This window comes from Pleurodeles waltl, chromosome 1_1 (genome assembly GCF_031143425.1).
Source record: "Pleurodeles waltl isolate 20211129_DDA chromosome 1_1, aPleWal1.hap1.20221129, whole genome shotgun sequence".
Lineage (NCBI taxonomy): Eukaryota > Metazoa > Chordata > Amphibia > Caudata > Salamandridae > Pleurodeles > Pleurodeles waltl.
In genome coordinates, this window is record NC_090436.1 from 908,594,539 (window position 1) to 908,620,950 (window position 26,412).

General features: G+C 45.7%; 1 protein-coding gene across 2 annotated transcripts in view; it reads left to right on the top strand.

The window, feature by feature from the left end:
* Nucleotides 1-26,412, top strand: part of KDM4C (lysine demethylase 4C) — a 1,395,856-nt gene that overhangs the window by 913,289 nt on the left and 456,155 nt on the right. For both annotated transcript variants that reach the window (XM_069230128.1, XM_069230129.1), the window contains exon 16: nt 19,111-19,166. In XM_069230128.1, the coding sequence (XP_069086229.1) occupies nt 19,111-19,166 (56 nt within the window). The remainder of the gene's footprint in view (nt 1-19,110; nt 19,167-26,412) is intronic.

Consider the following 26,412-nt stretch of genomic DNA (forward strand, 5'->3'; position numbering starts at 1 on the left):
ACGGATTTCTAGGGACAGGGATATATCTCTTTCAGGGCCCTAGTTATCCACACCACTGGTCAGTGTTCTTCATGGCTCTCCACTCCTGGCTTGGAAAGCCGTGAGAAGAAACTGACGTCAACGTGCCTGGTTGGTGTCTATATGGCTACCGTGGACATCACATCCGGCACAGACGATGTTGATGACTCACATGGAGCCAAACGACGCCACCTGCCAGCAAGCAGGTATACTGTACACGGAAAATCTTCCAGATCTTGTCTGATTTATGGGATAAGATTATGGGATAGTTCTAAGGTAAGGAATGTGCAGCTAGATATATTCTCTACCAGATAAAGGATTACCAAAGGTAAGTAACCCATTCTTCTAAACCTATTTAGAAGTCGATAAAAGTTACTGACACTTAAATTATGATTAGTACATTGCTCAAAGTAGTTCTGTGGTTGCAGATTCCGAATTGTAGTGTTTGTGATAGAAATACGCTGTGTGTGTCCGGCCCATGGTGGTTTTGTTTTCATGGTCATTTACTGAAATTACTTCTTATTTTCTAGCGTAATTTTAACGCTTCTCATTAAGTCAGATGTGTTTTGTTTAAGTTTGATCAGTACAGAGCCCATAAATCTATACATAATTGTAGAAAAATATTTCAAACATTATACAGATTACTATTGTCACTGTTACTCGTCACTGATATAAAGAAAAAGCAAAACGTTTAAGATGCTGTATACAGTTTTAAATTATGTCATGCATTACATTCATAAATATGCTTATAGTTCCAAATATATGAGCTGTCTTGATGTAAAATTTGTCATTGAGATAAAGATTGACTTCTTATTTGCCAAGCGGTCCTTTAAAAATGTGATGCAATGTATGTAGCGGTTTTGGAAAATACACTCTTGTAAAAACGTAGCTCCATCTCCACGGTTCTGATTCCGTTGTTGATTAATATCAGCTTGAACCACACCTTCACCTGTGGTACATAAATGTTTCTTGCACGGTACTTGTCTCTGTGTCATCATTCTCTTCTCACTATATAGTGAACACAACGTTCAGTGGTAAGTCTATCTAGATTTCCAATATGGTGGTTCAGCTAGTGATGGACATATTTCTCTAATCAGCTGGTTCTTACATTCAAGATAATCGATAGAAATGCAGCAGCCCATGGTAGATCACAGTAACCCTTCTATTGCCCGTTCCTATTGTTTCAATTAGATTTCTCTTTTGACCGCTGTATCATTAACTGTTTTTGTTGTCAAGCTAGTAAGATTAGGATAGTAGCTTACATAGACAACGTATCATGTAATAAGGCTTCTGGTGTACTCGTGATGAAGGTCGCAGTCGAGCAATAGCATAAAACCCTAACTAGTGCATGTAGAACAGAAAGGCCTGTGCCACCAGTGTAAGAAACTTCCTTGCTACCTATTTACAAATGGCATCCAATTGTTAATATAAAGGATAAAAAGCAAGGGGGACGGCACACAACCTGGCCGCACTCCTCTAGGAAGGACAAAAGCTTCATTCAAACCTGCCATCAATCCAAAATGGTCCTTTGCCTCCAGGTTTTCACGCAGAATATACAAAAATGGACCAGAGCCTCATTCAGACCTATGGCTAACCACAGTCTCCAGGGTTTACAGCTATTCACACAATCAAATGCACTAGAGAGGTCCATGAAGGCCAGGTACAGTGGGCAGCACCTGACAATGGTGTATTTCCCCACAAAGATGCAGGTTCAGACACTGCTCTTCCGTACCCAGCCACTCCCTGAACCCATACTGACTAGGATGTAAAATGCAATGGTACCTAGTCCATTTGTGCATCTTATTAAAGAAGACTTTTCCAATGATCTTCCTTAACTGAAGTAATGATCAGGGTGATAGAACGATAACATTTAGTTTCCAACCTGTTGCCCGACTTAAAGATCGGACAAATGAGCAACTTTGACCACAAGCTTGGGAGCTTTATACGAGATACATTGTTAAAAACACTTGTAGAGCCCAAAGATCAACATTACATTATACCAAATTAGTGACTAACCCATTGTGGTCCGGGGTTAACTGGGGTTCTGGTGTATAACTTCGACCACCTAATGGACAGAAAAAAATAACGTAGTCCGCACCCTCATGAGCAAAACCAAATGCACTTGTAGTGTGGAGTTGAGGTTATATGCTGCATTCCGGTAAATTTCCACAAAGTGCTTAACCCAATACCACATGGATTTATGTTACTACAAATTGAATTCTACCTCTTAATCTACATTGCTTAAGCGTCAGCCAGAAGGCCTTTTGATCTTTTAACTTATCAGCATCAGTAGGCCTCTACCAATATTCATCATTAAGCTCTTTCTTTCTTTCTTCACAAAGTTGCTGCTTATATTGAGAGCGGGCACAAGCAACCTTGTGCAGAATCCTGGGGGGTAGCTAATATTGGTTTTGTAAGTTGCCTATATGCAAGCAAGCAATGAAAATCAAACCATCTGGGTTCTTCCTTATTATTCCTAACTGACTTCAGAAAAGATGCCCTGACGTAGGTACATAATTCCTCAAAATGATGTTGTAGGAGGTGTCCGACAGTTTGCAGAGACATTCCTGAAAAGCACTAATGTTACAATCTATCAAGGCTACCAGACACACTTTAGCATTGGGCATACACCAACAAAGCTTTAACCCATTGTTGTGAACAGAAAGTAGGGGTGATACATTCCACTGTGGTTTAATCCTATGAGAGCGCAAGGATACCAGCATTGTTAGCACATTGTGATCACTAAAGACGATTTCACGTACACGAATACAGAAATTTTTAGAAGCAAAAATATTAAATATTGTTGGCACACAACAAGTGCCTCAAAGATAGTAGGTCCAGTTTGCCATTGCCAGTACAGGTCATAATATTTTCTAAATCAAATATTGTAAGATATACCTACTGATTAGTCTCTGGTAGGCAGCGGCGAGTCACACCACCCCTGGGAATCAACCGTAGAAAATGCAAAAGCCGCTCATCAGCGACACCCCTGGGGGTCTGGCCCCTAATCACTTCTGACAAACGGACATGGTGAGTAGTAAAGGAGGTAAACACACCCATCCAACAAAGCTGGAGAAGTTCACAGTGCTGGTAGAGATGGTAGATCCCGAGGCACAGCAGGGGGCACAGTTGGAGGCACAATTGGGGGAAAGAGTCCTGACTCAGACACAGAACCATCGCTCGATAATGTCAGCAGTTTAGAGCAGTGGTTCCCAACCTTTTGACTTCTGTGGACCCCTATTTTATCAATACTGGAGCCCGGGGACCCCCACTGAATCATTATTGGAACCTGGGGACCCCCACTGAGTCATTACTGATAGCTGGGACCTAATATTATTAAATTGTTTTAAGCAGTCGCGGAGCCCCTGAGGAGGCTTTGCGGACCCCCAGGGGTCCCCGGCCCACAGGTTGGGAACCACTGGTTTAGAGCATAAAGGACGCATCTCAACCTAAATTGAACAATGGAAATAATGCTCCTGAGAGCAGATATCTGGAAAATCAGCAAGAGGGTCATAGAGACAGAAACCACAATTCAAGCCCTAAAAAGCAAAACAGGTGCCTTACATGACCAGGTGAAACACCTACTGCGAGATAAAGGCAAAAATAGAAGGTTAAGAAGGACACTCAAGACGGAATAATATAAGAGTATGAGGACCTGGAGAGAGTAGAGGGCCCAGGTGCTGAAATGTTTATGGAAGAAACACAAGTGCTATAGCTGAAGGGATTGTCAGAGTTCTTCAGAGAAGAAACACTGGGCTGTCTTGCTGCCAACCAGTCCGGGGCCACACCATCTTCCAGGACCATCATTCCACGAATATTCAATCATCAGGCTTGCAGTACCATGATTTGGACTATGAAAATGTTATCATCCGGTTGTTTCCAAATTTCTTCTTCAAAAAGCAGCAACAGCGAATAAGCTTTGAGGGGGTAAAAAAGGAACAAGGAGCGAGAGACCTGAAACATAGGATTTTATACCCCGCAAGACTAAGAGTGGTTGCAGCTGGAAGAACCTGCCAATTTTGAATGCCTGCTGAGGCATGGGAGTGGCTGGAGGACGGCTGGGCCCCTGCGAAAAGAGCATACCAGAGCTTGCCGTCTACAGAAGGTTACTGTGGCACCAAACACCCCCAGAAAGAACTGATGGACAAGAGGCCAACTGCTGAGGCTAGGAGGGTGGACAAGTGTAGTGTTCGACATGTAGGAGACAGTGTCCAGGTCAAGAGATAGGCAGCGAGCAGAGGTCCAGTGAGTAATGAATGTTACATGATAATATAAAGTAGTATAAATGACAAACTCTTCTTAGCACTGACTTAGCCACCCACACGAATGTTACAACGTTGAAGGTGACAGGCAATCTCCACTGATTGGGAGGTGGGTAGTTTTAAAATGTCCGTGCAGGGAGGAGGGGAGTTGAGGGGATAGTTACATTTACCCTCAGTTTATGCACAACACACCAACAGTTGATTATCCAGAAATGCAGCATGTCCACTCAAAGTTGTGACTGGTAAGTACAAATGGGAGAGAGGCGGGAGCAGGGAGGCGCACACACACAAACATGCACACTCACACCCATGCATTCACATGCAGACATGTGCGCATACACTCAGTCACAACACTCACAAATACACATACATTCATATATAAATGTGTTAAGGTTGGAGTAATCGATTTCGATGCACAGAACTATACATTCATATACATGAACAAAGTTGGATCACCTTTATTAGATTCCCCTATGGCGAACTCTCCGTCAACCCCGACAACTAGATGTGGGGTCAGGCAGGCTCTGAGACCTAGGTCTAAGTTTTTCTGACTGACAGGTCACAGGTGGTATGATACTTAGCTGAAAGAGAAACACGCAAACAGGAAACTTAGATAAAATCCCACAGATAGGCAGAGCGACACCACAATGGTCCCAGGAGATTAGCCCCAATAAAACACAAATGGCCAGTGGGGTGCGTGTATTCCCAAAAACACCATAACGTTAGATGCCACATGTAGCTAGGAACACTTAGCCAGTCAGAACACTGCATACGCAGCAACTACATGCCCCGCAGGCGGACATCTGGACACGTACTCACTGGCTCACATTGTGTCCATGCAAAGTTGAGGCTCACCTGCATTTGTTAACTGAACCATAATGACCCCATGACATCTGTTCACATTTTTATCCAAGAAGGAAAGTTTTCTAATTACTTTATGGTACCCAGAGAAATGTATAAATCCTTACTGCAAACTGATGTACATTGAGAGTCAGTCCTCAGACCCTGATTCTGTAACTTATCACCTGGACAGAATGTTTAATTAAACAAACTGTTCCTTTTTGCCAGACTCCTCTTGTCTTTTGTCTTTTTTAGGTAAATTCACATTCGAACAGCAAACACATGCACCAAACAGTCAATAAAAAAATAAAAAAACTTAACTGCTGCATCTCTCAGCAAGAGAAGCCTTGGTAGTGCCAAGAGGGTTGAGACTGCTGCCTCCCCTCATAGGATGACCATTCATTAGCCAATGAGGGGGTAGGCAGTAGTCCCTACCTCGTCACACAATAGGATGAGGTCAGAGAGTCTGATGACCCCACTCACTCTGTGGTGAAATATCAGTGTGATAGATATGGTCCTTGGCACTTCAGGGCTTAAACCTGAAGCACCCACGTTTGAGGCTATCACTGACGCTCTCCCTTGTCAGGAGGGGAAGGGCCTGAAGGACCTTTGTTGAGCTGAGGATGTCATGCCCACAAGAGCTGAGACGTCCTCAGCCCAGCAAAGTTCAGCTCAGGCAGCCATGAGCCTGCGTATTTAGTGCATGTCTCACTCCTGGCTGCCTGACCTGAAAATAAAGTGTGTCTATCAGGCTGACCCTTGCTCAGCCTGACAGACATTAGTTATGTCCAAAAAGTGCGGGGACATAGCTGCTGCTGTCCACTCATGAGGTGATCAGACTCGTATGCATCAAGAGTGACCATGGGTTGGGTACACAGTATGAAAGATCATCCCTATGGCTACACACCAGATGCAAAAAGTGTTATCTTAGAATGTTAATGGACTAGGGAGTAGGCTCAAAAAGGGCGTAGCTCTGCAATATCTCAAAAGTAGAGCCCCTGATATAGTATTGTTACAAGAAACCCTTCGCAAAGGTAATCATTACAAGGCCCAAGGCCGCTTTAGATAGATTATGAGAGCGCATGCAGGATCAAAGTCTGATTCACAAGGAGTGGTCATCCTAATGCGTAAGTCAACACCCTATGGGCTTGGGCAAGATATGGGCGGACCCACATGGGTGATATGTGGCCCTGAGTGGCAGTCAGATGGAAAACCCTAAACCTCTGATCACCATACATTCTGGCACGGCTCCACACAAACACGCTCCCAGAGCTAGCAACTCTACAAGTGCAAAGGCCACTGGGCAACCTCCTGGTAGTTGGGAACATGAGTGATGTGTTGATAGAAGGGGAAACCTAAAGAAACACAGCTGTCTGCGTTTATAGATGCGCTGGGACTGCTGGCAAAGTATAGAATCCTCAGAGGAGACAATACACTTATCACTCAGGAGCCCACGATTGTCAGTCCTGTATTGACTGTCTCCTGAATCCCAACTATCCACCAATACGTTTACAAGGGCCAAGCACCTGACTAGGGGCATTTCTGATCATGCACTGACATGGATGGAGCTCACACTCAGGGCCATTAGAAACAACGGACAGCGGGCACTAAACCTGTGGTACTTCAAAAATTAGGAGATATAAACTGGGTTACGTCAAGGAACTGAGTGTTATTTTACTGAAAATTAGGGTACTATTGACTCTACTCTTACAATATGGGAGTCCTACAGAACAGTGATCAGGGGACATGCAATGGATCTCATAGGAGTAGAAAAAAGAAACAAAAAAGAAAATAGATGCCCTGGAGAAGGAACTTCAGAAACTAAAGTGGCATCTAAGGTAGATACACAGTCCAAATACCCCCTTGGGTTAGAGAAAGGAATATAGAGTCACAGTGGAGAAGAATGCCAACACGGCTTCTCGGGTTTCAAAGTGCTGCCTTTATGAAGTAGGCAATAAGTCGGGTGGATTGCTGGCCTAATTGGATCACAAAAAACACATAAATAACTGAGTTCTTAAGGTTAAATGCACTGGGGGAACAGTCCGCAAAGAAAATTGCATAGCAAATGAATTTGCAAAATATCTCAGATATTTTCCTCCAAGACGGAAGCAGAACAGAGGTATTATTGCTGGACATCTCACTGCCTTGTCTGGCAGTAGAATACAGGCAAGCTTTAAAAACCGACATAACCACAGACTAAATCTACAGCAATTAGGGAGTTGCAATTAGGTAAAGGTATGGGACTAAATGGAGTCTCCTTAGAGCTGTACAAACATCTAGCCACAAAGCTCTCGTCCCACTTGTTAGCCATGTACAAAGAAGCAAGGGGAGGTTGGCCTACTTCCTAGTGAGCAGAGGTTGGCAACCAGAGTAGTGATACCAAAGGTGGGCAAACCCCCATATGAATGTGCCTCTGACAGGCTAATCTCTCTGCTCACCGCAGAAGTCAGAATACTGGCAAAGAGACTGACAACTAGGTTGAGAACGGTGATTAGCACCCTAGTACACCCCGATCAGACAGGCTTTTTATGCCCAGCACAAGACGTAACCTTCATAGGCTGTTTGGAGTAATGGGTGTGGCGGAAGGATTGTAGGAACAGGTAATGATAATGTTTCTAGATGCCAAGATGGCATTTGATACCCTGGAATGGGGGCATCTGTTCCCAATGCTGAGTGGACTGGGCTTTGGGCCAAACTTAATGCAATGGCTACAACTGTTGTATAGTCATCCATCGGCATGGGACATGAAACATATTCTGACATTTTTGAGCTAAGGGGAGGTACCAGGCAGGGCTGCCCACGGTCACCAAAGATATTCCTGCTGGCCCTTGAACCCCTGGCGGCATGGATCCCACAAGACCCTCTAGTGAAAGGAATGTACTGAGAGGACCATGTATCTCGTTATGTGGATAATATTCTGCTTTACGTGACAGACCCTGAACCTAACATAGATAGGCTGATGCAGATCATTCTCAGCTTTGGTAAATATGCTGGATACCATATAAATTGGGACAAATCTCCAGTATACCCCCAGACAGAGGGTGAGTCATGCTTACCCCGAGATTTCAGGATGCCTATAAAGACAGAGGGCCTGATTACAAAAGTGACGGATATACCACCAGCCGTATTACGAGTCCATTATATCCTATGGAACTTGTAATACGGCTGGTGGTATAGCCGTCACATTTGGGACGGATTAGCACCTCCTCCAAAGTTGTAATTAGGCCCAGACTGGTTTAAATATTTGGCTATACACATCACTAAAGAGACAAGCGAATTTCTGGCACGTAACCTGTACACACTCCTGGACCGATTCAGACACGATGTCCATCTTTGAAGAGGTCTCCCATTGTCACTAATGGGAAGAATCGCAATGTTTAAAATCATGGTCCTTCTGAGATTTTTATATGTACTCCAAAACACACCATACACTGTCCTGGTGCACTTCTTCAGGGCTTAAAGGGGGAGAGTCGGCTACTACTGTAAAATGGAAAAATCGCTCCCCCTCTACGAATCACTGTTAAGAAATTGACGAGAGGAGTGTATGAGGGAGGAATAACACTCCCAGATATCTGAGTGTATTACTGGGCAGCTCAGTTGAATATCATAAACGATTGGGCCTTTGCACACCAAACTGAGCTGGCAGTGAAAATGGACAGATATAAACTGGCGGTAAGTGGCTATCCTGCTGCACTGTATGGGAGAGTCCCCCTCGGCTATCTCCCTCTGCATACCAGAATGGTGGTGTCCTTTTGACTGAAGGCCACATCTTACCTGGAATGGAAAGGAAAACTCACTAGAGAGATGTCACTGTGGGACAGTCATCATCTTAGGGCTGTAAGGAACCTCAAAGGTTTATCTCGATGGTACATGATTGCCATCCCAAAATTGGGAGGCATGTGGGAGAGCGACACAATAATGTCACTAGAGAAGCTACAGAAAGAATACAACCTGGAGAAGAGCAAAACATTCCACTACTTCGGTCAGATATGCACTATTTATAAAGATTCCTGCAGGAACGGAAGCCCTGTATGTATCCCTCTTGGAGGCAGGAGTGCTAGTGGAGCCCCTGACGAAAGGAGCCATCTCCTTCCTTTACAAAAAAAATAGTAAACAATTCACCGGGGCAGCTGCAACTTGGTGTCCTTGGCGTGGCCTCCCCTAACATTTTGCCTCTGTTTCCCAGGTTGTTGATGTGTGCTGGACTCTGTGTTTGTTGTTTTTAATACTCTGGGCACTTTACCACTGCTAATCAGTGCTAAAGTGCAAGTGATCCTATGTAAAATGTGTATGTAATTGGCTTTCCATGATTGGCATATATTATTTACTAGTAAGTTCCTGGTACAGTGCACTTGAGGTGCCCAGGGCCTGTAAATCAAATGCTACTAGTGGGCCTGCAGCACTGGTTGTGCCATCCACATTAGTAGCCCTGTAAACATGGCTCAGACCTGCCACTGCAGTGTCTGTGTTTACAGTTTTAAACTGCCAATTCGACTTGGCAAGTGTACCCACTTGCCAGGCCTAAACCTTCCCTTTTTATACATGTAAGGCATCCCTAAGATAGTCCCTAGGTAGCCCCATGGACAGGGTGCAGTGTTTATTAAAGGTGGGACATGTACTTATGTGTTTCACATGTCTTAACAGTGAAATACTGACAAATTTGGTTTTCACTGTGCAAGGCTTATCTCTCTCAAAGCTTAACATGGGATCTTCCTTTAAATATTATTAAAGTGTAGATTCCCTTTGAGAGCGGATGGAAATATGGAGTGTAGGGTCTCTGAGCTCACAATTTAAAAATACATCTTTTAGTAAAGTTTGTTTCTAGATTGTTTGAAAATGTCACTTTTAGAAAGTAGGCATTTTCTTGCTTAAAACATTCTGTGACTCTGTCTGTTTGTGGATTCCCTGTCTGGGTCAGTTTGACAGTTGGGCTGTTTGCACCTCTCCTCTAGACAGTGACACAAAGGGAGCTGGGTGTTGCCTACGTATCCTGATGAGCCATCTGTGCTGGGAGGGAGCGGAGGAGTGGTCACTCACACCAGAAAGGGCTGTGCCTGCCCTCACACAATGCAGTCCCCAACCCCCTGGTGTGTGTCTGGGGCCTGGCCTGGAGAGACTTTCCTTTGAAGTTTGCCTACTTCAGAGGTAGAAAAAAAGGGGTATAAGTAGTGGACTCCAAACCCCTGGAAATTAAGATCACTTCTGGAATCAAGAGAAACCTCTGCCAAGCAGAGGAGCTGATGAGTTGAGGAGAAGTGCTAGCCCTGACTGTGACTGTGCTTTATTGGGTTATCCTGCAGTTGCTGCTTCTGCCTGTGAAAGGGTACAAAGACCGGACTTTGTGGTATATTCCTGCTTGAGAAGAATCTCCAAGGGCATGGACTGAGCTTGCCCCCTGTTCTGAAGTCACAGGGCCATCAGACTTCCTCTACCAGCTCCTGGACTCTCTGCTGAGACTCCTGCCCTGCCAAGTGGTGCCCTATCCAGTCCCTGGGCCCTTGAAAGGAGAAGCTGGTGAAAATACAAGAAAACCCGTGACGCCGCCTACAACCAAAGCTGTGGTCCTCGCTGGAGTGCAACGACCCTTGCAGGGCCGACACTGCTGCAGCCCTGCCGAAGTCTGCGACTCTGTGGAAGTCACCGCACCATGTTGTGGCTGCCGGATATCGACTCCGCCCGAAGTATGCGGATTCAACGCTTCGCATTGACGAGCCCTTCCTTCCACTGCACCTCAGCAAGGACCCAACGCCTCTTCATGACACCTCCGCTCCTTGGCCCAGCAGCACCGGAACCGACGCCGCCTAGGATCCAGCAATGCCGCGATCCCCGTCTTCGTGCACCAACTTGTTTTCACATTTGACTAAGGTACTGTACCTGGGGTCTGCGTGACTCCGTACCCGGTGCCATTGGCGTCGGACTGTTAGGAATGACTCCGTCATGACGTCGTGTTATCACCTCATCAAAGCATTTTGTGTAAGCGCTATTTTTGAGTTTAATCTTTAACAATTCGTAACTTGACTTATGAATGTTGGAATTTTGTTGTTTTGGTCTTGTTTTGTTCAGATAAATATTGGCTATTTTTCTAACCTGGTGTTGTCATTTTGTAGTGTTTTTACTGAATTCCTGATGGGTGTTGGTACAAATACTTTATACATTGTCACTGAAGTTAAGCCTACCTCCTCGTGCCAAGCTATCAAGCGGGTGAGCGGGGGTTAACTGAGTGTGAGTCTCCTTTACCTTGACTAGAGTGAGGGTCCTTGCTTGGACAGTTTGTAACCTGACTGCCAACCAAAGACCCCATTTCTGACAGAGAATACTACTTCAGGTCCCCCCCTAAAAAAATGAGTTGAGCAATAAATGAGATGTGCTTATGGGGCTGTGAAATGGTGGGCTCCTTCTACCATTTTCTTTGGGAATGCTCCATGATGCAAATCTACTGGCAGGCTGTGTTGACTTGTACGATATGAACCTTAGGGACTCACATAGAGGGCACACCAAAGCAGACAGTTGATGAAAAATCTACCAAAACATAACAGAAAATTTGAGTCGCATTGTGACTGATGGTAGCAAAACGTTATATTATGCTCCTGTACTGGAAGGATAGATCAAAGGCATGGATTGGTGCATACTGGTAGAAAAAAAAACAATCTGTGAGGGGCTGGCTAAGGAAATGGATGAAGATTTGGCCAGCATGGGAAGCGAGAGATCGATATTAAAGAGGTGCAAGACTGATTCTTCGATCCAGGGCAAATGCCAGCCTGGATTTACTCCTGAATCGGGGGCATGAGGAAGTAAGAGAAGGGCATGAGGTGTATGTGAATGGTTGGTTGGTGATCCGATCCCATCGGGGTCAGCTGGGCAGTTATGTGGTGTGTCTTTGTATTATTAACCACTTTAGTGCAGGCGTTGGCCACACTACCTCCCTTGTGCAGGTCACGACCAGTGGACGACACCAGGAAGGGGGTTAAACGATCCTCGTGTACGTCGCACCTGAGGGTTTTGTTTTTTAATGTAAAAATACCCTGGGAGACTTGGAAGATCTTTCGTGTCTCACCCCGCCCCTTTGCTGACGTCACTAGCTGTTTTCTCCATCGGAGCAGGAAGCGGCCTTGCGTCCGCTTCCTGCTCTTTTGGGGAAAACAGTCCCAAACGGCCTTTGCGATGTTCGGGAAGGCCTTGTTTGAAAGGGGAGACTCTCCCCTTTCAAGCGAGGCCTTCCTGAACCGGTTTCTGCAATCGAGAGCCAGGAAACCCCACTAGACACCAGGGATTTCACTTGGGGGTGGTTCTGCCAATCCCCCTCCACCCCCCCTACACTATGGCCCCTAGGGAAACCATACAACTATTTAAAAAACAACACATATATAGATAGATAGATAGATAGATAGATAGATAGATAGATAGATAGATAGATAGATAGATAGATAGATAACGATTACTTTTTTCAATGCATGTGTGGTTTCCCTGGGGGCTGCTGTCGTCCCCCAGGAAAACCACACCTACATATAAAAGTGATATGTACAGATATATATATATTCGCCACCAGTTGTCTTGCAGTTGCAGCTTGTGTCTTAAAAGCAATGCACATAATTCAACTGACACGTTTCAACTGTAGCTTTTAGGCACCAATAAAAAAGTCAAGTAGGTCTTGTGATTATGTTTCTGCTACAAAATCATTAGACTTTTGTCTAGTGGCAGTTGTGATGCCATATAGTAGCGCAGAAGGCTTATATGCCTACTGCAAAGATCAAATCTGTATTTTATGTAAATAGCTGAGTACATTAGTAAAGTTAGCCATTGCCTGCGCCATAATACAAATGAAATGTGTGTGCGTGGGGCTACGGAGAGATGAAGGGCACTTTTGGTGGGTGGTAGTGAGGGGATCCGAGGAGGTCATGGGAGTGGGAGCACCAATAATGATTGTTGGACTGGGCGCTAGAGGCGCTAAAGACTGTGATGATTGGTATGTCACAAAGTGAAGTAATAGTGCGTCTTTTCTTGAGTGTCTTGAAACAACTTGCTGATTGAGGGAAGAAGCGAAGGTAAGGTGACCTCTACTGTTGCACGTATCTCACACACACCCACCAGCAGCTATGTGACTGTCTACGTAGGGTAGTCTTTTAGAGCAACAGTTTAGCCACTAGCAGAGATGGCATCTCGTTGAATGACTGCTGCTCAAGCCCTCACTCGGGTTATAGAGGACAGCTTTGACGTAGGATAAGAGACTGCAACAGCAGATACTGAGACAGCATCTGAGGGATAGGACAGTGGCGCAGACTCTGGGAGTGATTTTTCAGTCGGAGGAGTCCCATTCGATAACTCCTTTTCCAGTGATTATGAGGGAGGTGATGAGGACAGTCCTGCTGTCCCTTCGCAAGCAGAGTATGTGCAGGGAGACAATAGCGGGTTAGCCCAACCTATAGAGCAAGTGCATGCGGCTCCCCAATTTAGTTCAACCCCAAATTCCACTGCCCGAATCGTATTGTGGAGACATCAGTATTATCGATCACAAAACAAACTGGTTTTGTAAGGCAGGCACCTGCGTTTCTAGCCCTGGGCTCGGCGGCCATATAGGGAAACATACCAAACCCAGACATTTCTGGAAACTAGACGCCCGAGGGAGTCCACAGAGGTGTGACTTGTATTGATTCCCTAAAGTATTCTTTCCCAGAATACCCTGCAAAGCTGAAATGTTAAATAAAAACTCTATTTTTTCTTGCATTTCTGTCACACAAACTACAGGAATGTGCTGGGATCCACAAAATTCCTACCACCCAGTGTTTCCTCACCTGTCCTAATAAAAACACTACCCCACTTGAGTGCCTGTACCTAGTGCCTGCGTCAGGAATGGATCAGCCCAGGGTCAACAGTTGCCCTCATGTAAAGACCAACATTGATCTTTGCGTGATCTATTCCTGTCGCAGGCACTAGGCCTACCAACACAAGTGAGGTACCATTTTTATCAGGAGACATGGGGGAATGCTAGGTTGAAGGAAATGTGTGGCTCCTCTCAGATTCCAGACCTTTCTATCACCAAAATGTGAGGAAAAAGTTTTTTGTTTTTTTTCCGCCACATTTTGAGGTTTGCAAAGGATTCTGGGTAACCGAACCTGGTGAGAGACCCACAAGTCACAACATCTTGGATTACCCTAGGTGTCAAGTTTTCAAAAATGCACAGGTTTGGTACGTTTCCTTAGATGCCCGCTGAGCTAGAGGCAAGAATCCACAGCTAGGCACTTTGCAAAAAAACAGCTGTTTTCCTTGGGAAAATCTGATGTGTCTGTGTTGTGTTTTGGAGCATTTCCTGTTACGGGCACTAGGACTACCCACACAAGTGAGGTACCATTTTTATCGCGAGACTTGGGGGAAAGCTGGGTGAAAGGAAATTTGTGGCTCCACTCAGATTCCAGAACTTTCTGTCACCGAAATGTCAGGAAAAAGTGTTTTTTGGGCCAAATGTTAAGGTTTGCAAAGGAATCTGGGTAACAGAACCTGGTGACAGCATCTCACAGGTCACCCCAACTTGGATTCCCCTACGTGTCTAGTTTTAAAAAATGCACAGGTTTGGTAGGTTTCCTTAGGGGGAAACATCCTTTATTACAACGTCTTTTTAACAAAGTCGTGGTTAACGAAAGCGCAACAACGTTTTTTTTAACCACGACTCCGTTATTTTGTGCCTTAACTACGTATGTTCTGAACTACGAACATGCGTGGTTAAGGTACAAAGAAGGGAGTTGGCGAAGGAGGAGGACGCAGGTGACAAGGGGTCGAATAAGGTAAGTGGGGGGTTTTAGGTTTTGGGGTGGTGTTGGGGGGGGTGGGGCGTTTTTGGTTTTGGGTGGGGGGTCAGGGGGTTTTAGGTTTTGGTGGGGGGGTGGGGCGTTTTTGGTTTTGGGGAGGGGGTGGGGGGCCAGGGGGTTTTAGGTTTTGGGGTGGGGTTGGGTGGGTGGGGCGTTTTTGGTTTTGGGGAGGGGGTGGGTGGTCAGGGTGTTTTAGGTTTTGGGGTGGGGTTGGGGGGGTGGGGCGTTTTTGGTTTTGGGGAGGGGGTGGGGGTTCAGGGGGTTTTAGGTTTTGGGGTGGGGTTGGGGGGGTGGGGCGTTTTTGGTTTTGGGGAGGGGGTGAGGGGTCAGGGGGTTTTAGGTTTTGGGGTGGGGTTCGGGGGGGTGGCGCGTTTTTGGTTTTGGGGAGGGGGTGGGGTGTCAGGGTTTTAGGTTTTGGGCCGGGGTTGGGGGGGTGGGGCGTTTTTGGTTTTGGGGAGGGGGGTCAGGGGGTTTTAGGTTTTGGAGTGGGGCGTTTTTGGTTTTGGGGAGGGGGTTGGGGGGAGGGGTGGGGGATATAGGGTCAATGGTGCATATTAGTAATGCTTTTATCAGGAATGCCTTTACAACGAAAATCGTTGTTAAGGCATTCCTGGTAAAATCATTAGTAGTAGCAACGAGGTCGGTGTTCCGACCTCGTTATTAAGGCACTAGTTGTTTAGGAAATTGGTGTTCCGTCGTACAACCCTCCTTAGGTGCCGGCTGCTCTAGAGTCCAAAATCCACAGCTAGACACTTCCCAAAAAACACATCAGTTTTCAATGTAAAAATGTGATGTGTCCATGTTGCGTTTCCTGTTGCGGGCATTAGGCCTACCCACGCAAGAGAGGTACCATTTTTATCGGGAGAGTTGGGGGAACACAGAATAGCAGCACAAATGTTATTGCCCCTTGTCTTTCTCTACATTTTTTCCTTCCAAATGTAAGGCAGTGTGTAAAAAAGGCGTCTATTTGAGAAGTGCCCTGTAATTCACATGCTAGTATGGGCCCCCCGGAATTCAGAGATGTGCAAATAACCACTGCTTCTTAACACCTTATCTTGTGCCCATTTTGGAAATACAAAGGTTTTCTTGATACCTATTGTTCACTCTTTATATTTCAGCAAATGAATTGCTGTATACCCAGTATAGAATGAAAACCCATTGCAAGGTGCAGCTCATTTATTGGCTCTGCGTACCTAGAGATCTTGATGAACCTACAAGCCTTATATATACCCACAATCAGAAGAGTCCAGCACACGTAACAGTATATTGCTTTCAAAAATCTGACATCGCAGGAAAAAGTTACAGAGTAAAACATGGATAAAAATAGATGTTTTTTTCACCTTTATTTCAATATTTTTTTATTTCAGCTGTTATTTTTCTGTAGGAAAACCTTGTAGGATCTACACAAATGATCCCTTGCTGAATTTAGAATTTTGTCAACTTTTCAGAAATGTTTAGCTTTCCGGGATCCAGTATTGGTTTCATGCCCATACCTGTCACTAACTGTCAGGAGGTTGAAAGCACACAAAATAGTAAAAATGCAGTATGTCCCAGTAAAATGCCAAAATTGTGTTGAAAAATGTGGTTTTCTGATTCAAGTCTGCCTGTTCCTGAAAGCTGGGAAGATGGTGATTTTTAGCACCACAAACTCTTTGTTGATGCCATTTGTAGGGAAAAAAACACAAACCTTCTTCCGCAGCCCTTTTGCCCATTTTTTTAATTTAAAAAAACAGACATTTTTGCTGTATTTTGGTTCATTTCTTGGTCTCCTCCAGGGGAACCCACAAACTCTGGGTACCTTTAGAATTCCTAGGATGTTGGAAAAAAAAAGGACGCCAATTTGTTGTGGCTAGCTTATGTGGACAAAAAGTTATAAAGGCCTAAGTGCGAACTACCCCAAATAGCCAAAATGGTCTCAGCACTGGTGGGGGGGAAGGCCCAGAAACTAAGGGGTTAAACAGTTGCATGATACCTTACAAGTTTCTCTCCCTTTCGGTCACATAATAGGGTGTTTTTTGCAATAAAACCGTAATCTACCTTGGGCCTGTTAAAAACACACTTTGCATTGAAATCATCATAGATCACTACTTTCATCTGATTGATGTCCCGCTCTACTTGCGGAGATGTTACACCATTCCCATGATTAATGCACAACTTCCAGAAGCTCTAGCATTCTGCACTCTGGCCCTTGGTTCCTGTCCTAAATGAGCTAGGTCAGTAAAACGTTGTGTGATCAAGATGACATAACGCTTCAGATGGATACTCGAGTGTCCTTTCCTCATACATCTTCCATAGAAGTCTGCATCCGTTACTACCTATGCTTTGTTTTCAAAGCAGACTGATTACTTTCATGGCCTTAATATACTCAGTTTTACACTAATAGTCTCTAACTTGGCATTAGGGCCCTCATTACAACCCTGGCGGTCGGTGTTAAAGTGGCGGCAATACCGCCAACAGGCTGGCGGTAAAAAAATCGGGATTTGGACCCTGGCGGTTACCGCCATCCAACACCGCCACTTTAAAACACTTTAACACTCCGACCGCCAGGGTGGTAACTGCCGCTGGGCTGGAGACTTCGGTCTCCAGCTCGGCGGCCGTCACATTCCCACCCTCGGGATTACGACCCAGTCTACCGCCTTGGTTTTCGTGATTTTTGTACTGCCACGAAAACCATGGCGGTAGGCACTATCAGTGGCAGACAGTTCCTTCCTTGGCACTGACAGGGGTCTCCCCCACCCCCTCCCCGGAGTCCTCCCTCACCCACTCCTGCCCCCGCATATATACACACCCACACATGCACCCATATACACACAAGCATACCCACCTCAACCCACGCATGCACACATACATACCCACACACCAGAACACACACCAACATACCTTGTCACACATGTATCCACAACACACAACACTCACAATCACTCATTCACGCATACCCCTAACGCGACTCCCACCAGCATGCACACATCCCAAAACATGCACCCCACCCACCCCCTCTCCGGTCGGAGAACCTGACTTACCTGCTTGCAGAGGGTCCTCCGGCTGTAGACGGACTGTGGCGCTGCTGTCAGCAGCAACGTCCAGCAGCAAAACACCGCCAGGCCGTATCATTGCTCATGATATGGTCGGCGGTGTTTTGCTGGCGTAGCGGTGCTGCTGTCAGCAGCGCCACCTTACCACCGCCATGGCCGGCAGCAGTGTTCTGGCAGATTTCTGGTGGAATACCGTCGGCGGTTATGATACGCGTTGCCGCCTGGTAGCCACGGTGGCGGTATGTTGGCGGCTGTCGCCGTGGTAGTAGACTGTCAATATCGCCAATGTTGTAATGAGGGCCTAAGTCTCTTCAATAGCCCAGTTACAATTTGTTCAAAATCAAGTAGCCGACCTGATGTGCGAGCCTCTTGCTTCATCCACTCTACATTCATTTTGAACTCTGGACTAGCTTCCAGTCCAACAACGAATTACATTAATCATTCTCTGTACAATGGACTGGTCTGTTTGTGGTATGGCCTGTATATTTCTTACCAAGATGCAAATTAAATAGTTCTTTTCTAGAGCACTCTGCTTCTCTTGTCTACGTATTTGGACAGACTTGTTTACTCCAGAACAATCTGCCCGGCAATCTTCAAACAATCCCTATCTGCCTAAAGTTTAGAGTATCCCACAAAACGTGTTTTTTTCATAACTGCAGCTTTCCCGCCTTTCCTCCTTGTCAAGGATAGTAACGTGAGATCTGCAGTTGTTTTCTAAGAAACACTTTAAATTCAGATGCCACATCTATAACTGAGTTAATGTCAATCACTGACCTTGTAATGGTTTCAGTTTAGATTTGCTGTAAATAAAGCCATCCCATCTGGATATATTGGTAGTCTAGCATGGATCCCCACTATAATTTGTTAAATGCTGAAAGATCAGCTCTTTGTGGTGCCATGCTCTTCTTCATGTCGCTTGAATGGGTAAGTGAGCTTGAACAAGATTTGTGATTATTTTAATTTGTACTTCCAAAATACAGCTCTACGAGTTAGTTGTGGTCATGCAATAATAATAATATAGAATATTTTGTGCTTCTAGAAATTATAGAATTGAGAGATAAATCATTGTGATTTATGGATTCTGTAAACTAGACATATTCCAATGTGTGCATCCATTTGCCTTATTTCCATTCATTATTCTATTTTTATTTTTTTTAGCAATGCTGCCTCTGCAACTTGAGGGGTGGAGCACTTAAGCAGACAACCGACAAAAAGTAAGTCTTAAAAATTTGAATATAAAGTACGATTTGTACTTTTGGATATTTTCTGTTTTTCTAGTTGCAATTCAACAGATTTAGGAGAATTCCTTATACACTTGCAGCGTTCTTCTGAGTCCTTAGAGTTTATATAACTACAATTCACAGGCCAATACACCAGTTTCTCATCACTGTGTTGTGATCAATCGATAAAATATTTTATGGAGAGGTGAGTATACTGGAAGGAGGACCTGATCAGTGGACGGGCACAGCCTGAGAAGACATGGTGGGCAGACCCGCGGAAGCGGGCAATCGTGCTTGTGCACATGCCCCTCTCCTGCTATGGCGTTGTGTTGCGCCGAGCCACGGAGCCTCGATCGACTTCTCCAGGAGGAACTCGGTCGTTCTGCATCCTTTGAGCCCGTTAAGGCAATAGTCTCTTGCCCCAAGAAAAAACTCAGCCAACCATGGCACCTGGCTTCTGACGACTATGTCTGCTATCTGGAACGGTGAGAGATGGTGTAAGTGGACGGTGAGCCTTTATGGGAGGTAAATCCTCTTTTAGTTTTGAATCTCTCAGTTCAATTTTGCCCACTCTCGACCTGCACTGCTGGTAGGCTGCTCAAGTAAGTAGGTCGGTGGTGGTGCGGACCCTCACTTTGTGTGCTTGTGGTTTCTGGAGCGTGACCACGATTCAGAGTTTGCTGTGACTGCTGGGCCAAGGCGTCGAAAGCTTTGAGGGAGCAGCCCCTAAACCTTCTTGCGGCCCGGCGGTCAATAACAGCTTGCACAACTCTTAGTAGGTCTCGTTCCCAATTGAGGAGAAGGTTGCAGAACCACTCCTGGAGCCCCAAGTCCTCTTCCTCGCACTTGAGGTCCGGGGACGCTCAGAGAAGAGGAGCAGGAAGAAGTCTAAATGGACTTTAAATTTGCTTGTCCGTCAGCCAACGTGATGAGTGTGGAACATCGGTGTTCAGTTATAGTCTGCGGAACTGTTGTCTGGTATGACTCTGTACCTCTTCCTGTTTCTGGGAGCCGTAGACACTCCTGCTCAGTTGAAAGACTTATACGAGGCCATGCACTGTGTATTCGAGTGGATGACCCCTCTGGAGCGCCTTCGGGCCCCATCCGGTAAGAGGAGCCCCCATCGGTTTCTTCACCAATGACTCCGACCTTGGTGGGGTCTCACCAATCTAATCTCTGATCCGGATCTGCATCAGTCGTGCCAACGCAACCTTCTCCAGTGCTGATCTCAAAGCTCCTGGCTCCCACCACCAGCGCCAGCCCCATTCTCATCCCTGATGACTCGGAGTAAGAAAGGTGTTGCTTAATGCGAATTATGGCACTGACAGGGCCCATTGGTCCTAGTTCATTGCTTGAGTGTTTTTGGGAGAAGCCAGGTGTGAAGGAAGAGTGGGAGGGGTCACTGGACCCTTTAGAATACCAGTTAGAGACCCCGACTTCATTGGATTGGTATGAGGCAGTAGGAGATGCCAGTGGATGGGACACCTCTCCAGATAGCGGTTTGGTCTCTCTACCTACTGTGGTTAAGGAGGAGAGAGCATCTTATGCAGTGGTGGTGAAAAGGGCAACAGTGGTCCTTGACCTCGAACTTCCCTCTGTGACTGTCAAGACTAAACTCTTGAAGGAAGTGATTTAGCCTGGGACTTCCTTGTCTGAACCCCTATTGCCCTTTAAAGAAGCATTGACTACTGTCCTGCTGGGAACGTGGCCCAAGCCCAGCACAAGGGCTCCTATAAACAGGACAATTGCCCGCCGCAACCGCCCTGTCCTGCATGATCCTAGTTTCCTCATCCAAACCCACCCCTGAGAGCTTGATAGTTCAAGCCTCAACTTCCAATGATGTATTCCCTGCCGCTCCCCTGGTCAGGGAATCCAAGAGGCTGGATAGCTTAGGCAAGAAATTTTTTTTTTTTCAGCAGCCTAGCATTGCGATTGGTGAACACTGCTTGCCTATTGGGCTTTTATTCCAATACCTTGTAGTATACGGTTGCACAAGTGCTGCCACAGGTCCCGAAGGAGACCCAGGCTCTCCACTCCCAAGTAGTGAAAGACAGGAGAGATGCAGCAAAGTTCACCATTAGGTGTGGTTTGGATACGACTGACTCACTGGGCAGAGCGGTTTCCTCGACAGTGGCCTTCAGGCGCCAAGCCTGGCTTAGAACATCTGGTATTTTGGGTGATGTCCAGGCCAACCTCTTGGATATGCCCTTCCTGGGACTTGTATCTTCGGAGAGAAGACAGACTGGGCGCTAAAAGGTTTCAAGGACTCGCGGTATAGAGTCAAGTCCTTAGGCCTCTCAGTGACACCTCATCCCCACTCTGCCCTTCACCCCTTTTGTGGCTGTAGAAGGGACGTGACATCGCGCCAGCCCTATGCCAGCCACTGTCCTTCTCAAGCTTCCCAAGCTGTGAGAGGACCTGGACACAGTACATTCTAACCCTTTCGGTATTGTAGCCGAGAGGCATCCGCCACCAATGCCCCCGGCAGATGCAGCCTCTAAGCCGTACTAGTCTGGTTCTGCAAGACAATGGGTGCCCAAGTGGAGGGATAATCCATCATCATCTCCTTCACTGGCAGTCCATTACATCGGACAAATGGGTCTTGCAGATCATTAGGAAGATCTACTCCCTCCCTTTCCAGTTTTTCCCTCCCCCAATACTGCCAATATAGCAACGACTGGAGGAGGATAATCTGTTCTTTCTCCAAGAGAAAGTAACAGCTCTCTTGGCAAAGAAAAGCTATAGAGTGTTCCTATATAAGAAGTAGGCAGTGGTTGTTATTCCTGCTACTTTCTGATCCCCAAAAAGAACAAAGGTCTTTGCCCTATTCTATATCTCTGAACCGTCAATCTATTCCTCAAAAATTAGAAATTCAGGATGCTAACTTTAGCTCTGGTCTTGTCTGCCCTAGACCAGGGAGACTGGTTGGTAGCATTGGACTTGCAGGATTTCTATTGTAGGAACGTCCCCTCTTTCTGGCAAGGTTACCCCCCACTTTTTGCCTGATGTCAGTGTGCTTAGACTGTTTTCACTGGGATCCTGCTAGTCAGTACCCCAGTGATTGTGCCCTCTCCTCTAAATTTGATTGTCTTGGTACCTCTTACCCCTCACAATTGGCATAGTAGTGAACCCGTGTAAGTCCCTGGTAAATGGTACTTAGGGCCCCAGGGCATTGGTACAGAAGGGGTCTCCCATGCGCTGCAGCATGTATTATGCCGCCCATGGGAGCACGCGCAAATTGTATCTGCAGACCTGCAATTTGCAGCCTGCATGAAAAGGTGCATGCACCCTTTCACTGCTGGTCAACAACACCAGGTCACTTTAAGTCACCCTTATGGTAGGCCCTTTTCTGCCCAAAAAGCAGGGTTCAGGTCCCTGTGTGTGAGGGCAGCCTTGCATGAACAGAGGTGCCCCTGTGAACTCCCTGTACTTCATAAGTGCCCTCCTGCTGCTTGACCAGCTGAAGCAGGGGACAGCAGAACAATAGATTTCCTATAGGAGAGGGGTGAAACCTCCTCTCCTTTGGAAATAGGTGTTACTGGGCTGGGGAGGGGTAGCCTCCCTGCGGCACCCGTGTGCTTTGAAGGGCACATTTGGTACCAAACTTGCATAATCCGGGTTGCACCAGTCGAGGGACCGCTCTGGCTCGAAACACACCAAGAAAAGGGAAGTGACCACTCCTCTTTCCGTCTCCACCCCTACAGTGGGGCCCAGAGCTCATCCAGGTGGCCACTTGGTTCTGCCACCCTGAAACCAAGATATGCAGAGGTCCCTGCGAGCATCTGACTGGGTCGGTCAGGTAGCTGATGTGAGAGGCCCCCCAGAGAGTGACCAAACCCCCTTTTTTTGACTATTTAGATGCAAGATATCTGAAAGGTCTTTTGAAAAACTCACCTGGTGACATTACTCTCTGTGTCCTATCATTTCTGGTGGCTCTTCGGCGAAACATTTGCCTCTGAGGATAAAATCCTTGGTAGAATCCGAAACTTGGCTGCGAGGATCTCGCAAGAGCCACGAAGGGCCTTGATCCATATTGCCCTCGGCCGTGAAACCGTCCCCTCATTCTCTCGGCCTTATCAAAACCCCTATCTGCAAAGACTTTCTTGATGTCGATCTGGAACTTCTGAATAGAGATGAAAACCACTACGTATTTTGCAATTTCTTCACCAAATAATTGACCTCGACCTTGAGAAGAGGGAGCTCCTTCTTCATTAGCCAAGTCAATTAACTTAGGTTCGATTTTCAGTAAAATACTTTTTCTTCTTCTGTTAGAATGTGCTCTGTGGGAATTACCCTATAAGCAAACAACCCTCTGTACCCAATGGCATAATTCTTTAGAATCAACCAGATTATCATTAAAATGGAGATCTTCGGCCTGCTTAATAATCTTTGTAAGATGCCTGATAACATCCAAGAGGCAATCTCGACAGGATTTTAAGCCCCTGTCTAGTTATTTTCTTGCTTCTTACCATGCTTCTTGATCTAAGCCCCAACCTTTGCATCTGATTCTGGGGTCATAGTTATAGGTATTTTATCAGAGCGAGATGGGCAAGGGCATTCAGATCTCATCCGAGATCTTACTTTTTTTTAAATATTTCCCTTCTCAACCAGAAGGAGATATACTCAGCCAGATGCTGAGATGGAACCCATTCTGAGGATAAAGGATGTTTCATTCAAAGGGGAACAAACATTTAATCTCCCAAAGGGTCTAGTATGTCCATTTTTGATCTTGAGGCCTTACTTGCATTCTTGTGTGTTTTTCGTTTCTTTATTTCAATCACTTTCCGATCGGAATCAAAACCAGAAGAATATGACAGGTTGTTTTCCTGGTCCGAGGCCTCACCACTGTCTCCTGATAGCGGAACACCTGGGCATTTCATTTTCTCATCCACAGTGCCTGAAGCACAGCTGATGTTTTTATTGTTTTCATCAATCTGACCCTTTGCTGTAATTTTTCCTTCATTTTTCCCACGTTGTTCGGCCTCTGAGATTCCCTTTCTCTGAACCTTACAGACCCAGCCTGACTATTCTGCTGGCTCTGAATCATTTCGTTCTATAGTAGTGGGATCTTTTAAAACTTTGCTTTTTAGTTAATTCCTCCATCTTACTATCAATGGAGTCAGATAGTGACCGCATCAGCTTATCTACTGCTCTACCTAGCATTTCCTCTAATCTCCCTTCTAGTCTTTCCTCAGATATTAAATCCTACATTATAAAAATAAATAAATGTCTTCCTAATAGAAGTTTTATAATGGGGTTAAAACCTGCCAAATTCTTAGCCAAGATCAGAAATGGTTTTGCCAGTGCAGTAACGGTCAACGGACTACAACTGCCAAAAATCCTTCCTTGAGGTAAAAGGATCACCAAACTAATAAGATGGCCACCAGCATTGTGAGCTTCCTAGTGGTCCCAACCTTTTAAAATTTTGGTGGGTCAACGCCAGGATCATGTTCCGACCTGCTCATACAGGCTTTGCTAGTTACTTTTATTTAATATTTGATGCCCGTCTGCTGAAAGCAGAGCATGATATAATGCAGAGTGCTTAAGTTGAGGGAGCACAACTTCAGAAAAACCAGCGCGTCCTCCGCCCAGCACCTGATTGTTGACAGCTTTATTTTAAAAGAAGCAATGTGTGTCCGCTTGAAAAACGAGCGCGTGACAGGCAGTCAACCAGAGGATGCAGCAGCGTGTTATCTGGTTGCCGACAGCCCTACTCTTCGAGACACCGACGCGCACCTACTAGAAAGCAGAGCACTTAAAATGAAGGGCTTTTGAAAAAGGCAGCACTTCCTTCGGCCAATGCAGCTGCTGGAACAAAAGCCGGGGTTGGGATGCTGGGGACGCATGCCTACCTCAAGAGCAGAGAGTGCGTCTTCTGCCCACCATTGGAAAGAACTGCAAGTTGGTAAGATAATACAGTTAATTCTTTACTTTAAAGACCACCCAGTGTGGAAATATATATACACACAAACACATCTTTCACAAAAATAAACAGTAAAAGACTGAAAGACACATTAAACTTCAGCCAGGCATTTCAGCAAAGTTTCAAGTGAAATCGAACACTAAACTGCTAAGTAGGTACTTCATTTGTGAGCAGCATCAACAAAAGAAGGAGGATGGCTGCTTGAAGCTCAACTATATAGTCCATTGGAATCCCTTAAAAGTTCTAACTTCTTTTTATTGTTGCTGCTGTGAGCGGGCAACAAAAGGAGAGTTGCATAATGTTAGCCTCCCTGTCATGACATAGAATCTGTGTTCATTCTGCTGGGTATAGTGGAGCAGTGCCTTACTCTTCATCTAACTCTTGGTAAATATACTATTGCCAAGTGCTAGCTGCTCTGCCCAGCGTACATGGACTTATCCACTGCTTATCATGGCGTGAGTTGCAGTAAATTGTGGAGAATGCTGTTGGATATGAGCCTTGATGCCGCCCTGGTACACGTTTTGCACATACTGGAAGGCAGGGTGCACTTTGGCCTTGATTGGGAGCTTACTGAAGTTTTTAGGCTTAAACGTGGTGTCCGCCAAGGATGAGTGGTAGCCTCGCTGTTAATTTTATATAGTAATAACCTGACCTTTTTATTGGGCACCATTAAAGTTGTTCCCAGGACAGGCAGCATAGGCATTCCGGCTTTATTGAACGCAGATGATGCGGTTTTCTTGGCCTGCACACCTATGACTCTTCTTAAGTTGGTGGCTTCTTTTGTTGATTTTATGGCAAATTTCGACATGAGCACTAATTTTAGCAAATCACATATCATGGCTTGAAGCTCTAATAAACGCAGGGTGCCCTTTATAGCATGTGGGAGACGGCGACTAAATAGTGTGTACAGCTTCCCTTATTTTGGTGTAATGTCTGTCAGTTTGGGGCATGCGGTTCCCATACTAGCCAGTAACCTAAAGCTCTCTAGGGCTACAGGTGTGCTTTTGAGTCTTCCCTGGCTGGGGGCCTTGGCCCCACTTACATCCATTTAAAGTTCCAAAAGGACCTCCACAACCTGCTGTGGTTTGGGATTGTAATAATACCCATCCCTTACTGTTAAAAGGGAGCCATATCTGCAGTCGTTTTTTGAACCAGCCTCCCTTTAGCTCGCATTTTATTTGTCACAGTGAGTCAGGGTTGCCATATTTGAAGGATCACATTAAAATAGCTGCGATTTTACTGTGGATTTGGGCATGGATTAACCAGAGGCGACCTTGAACAGGGATATTATGAAGGTCTGCTTACTGTTGGATAAGG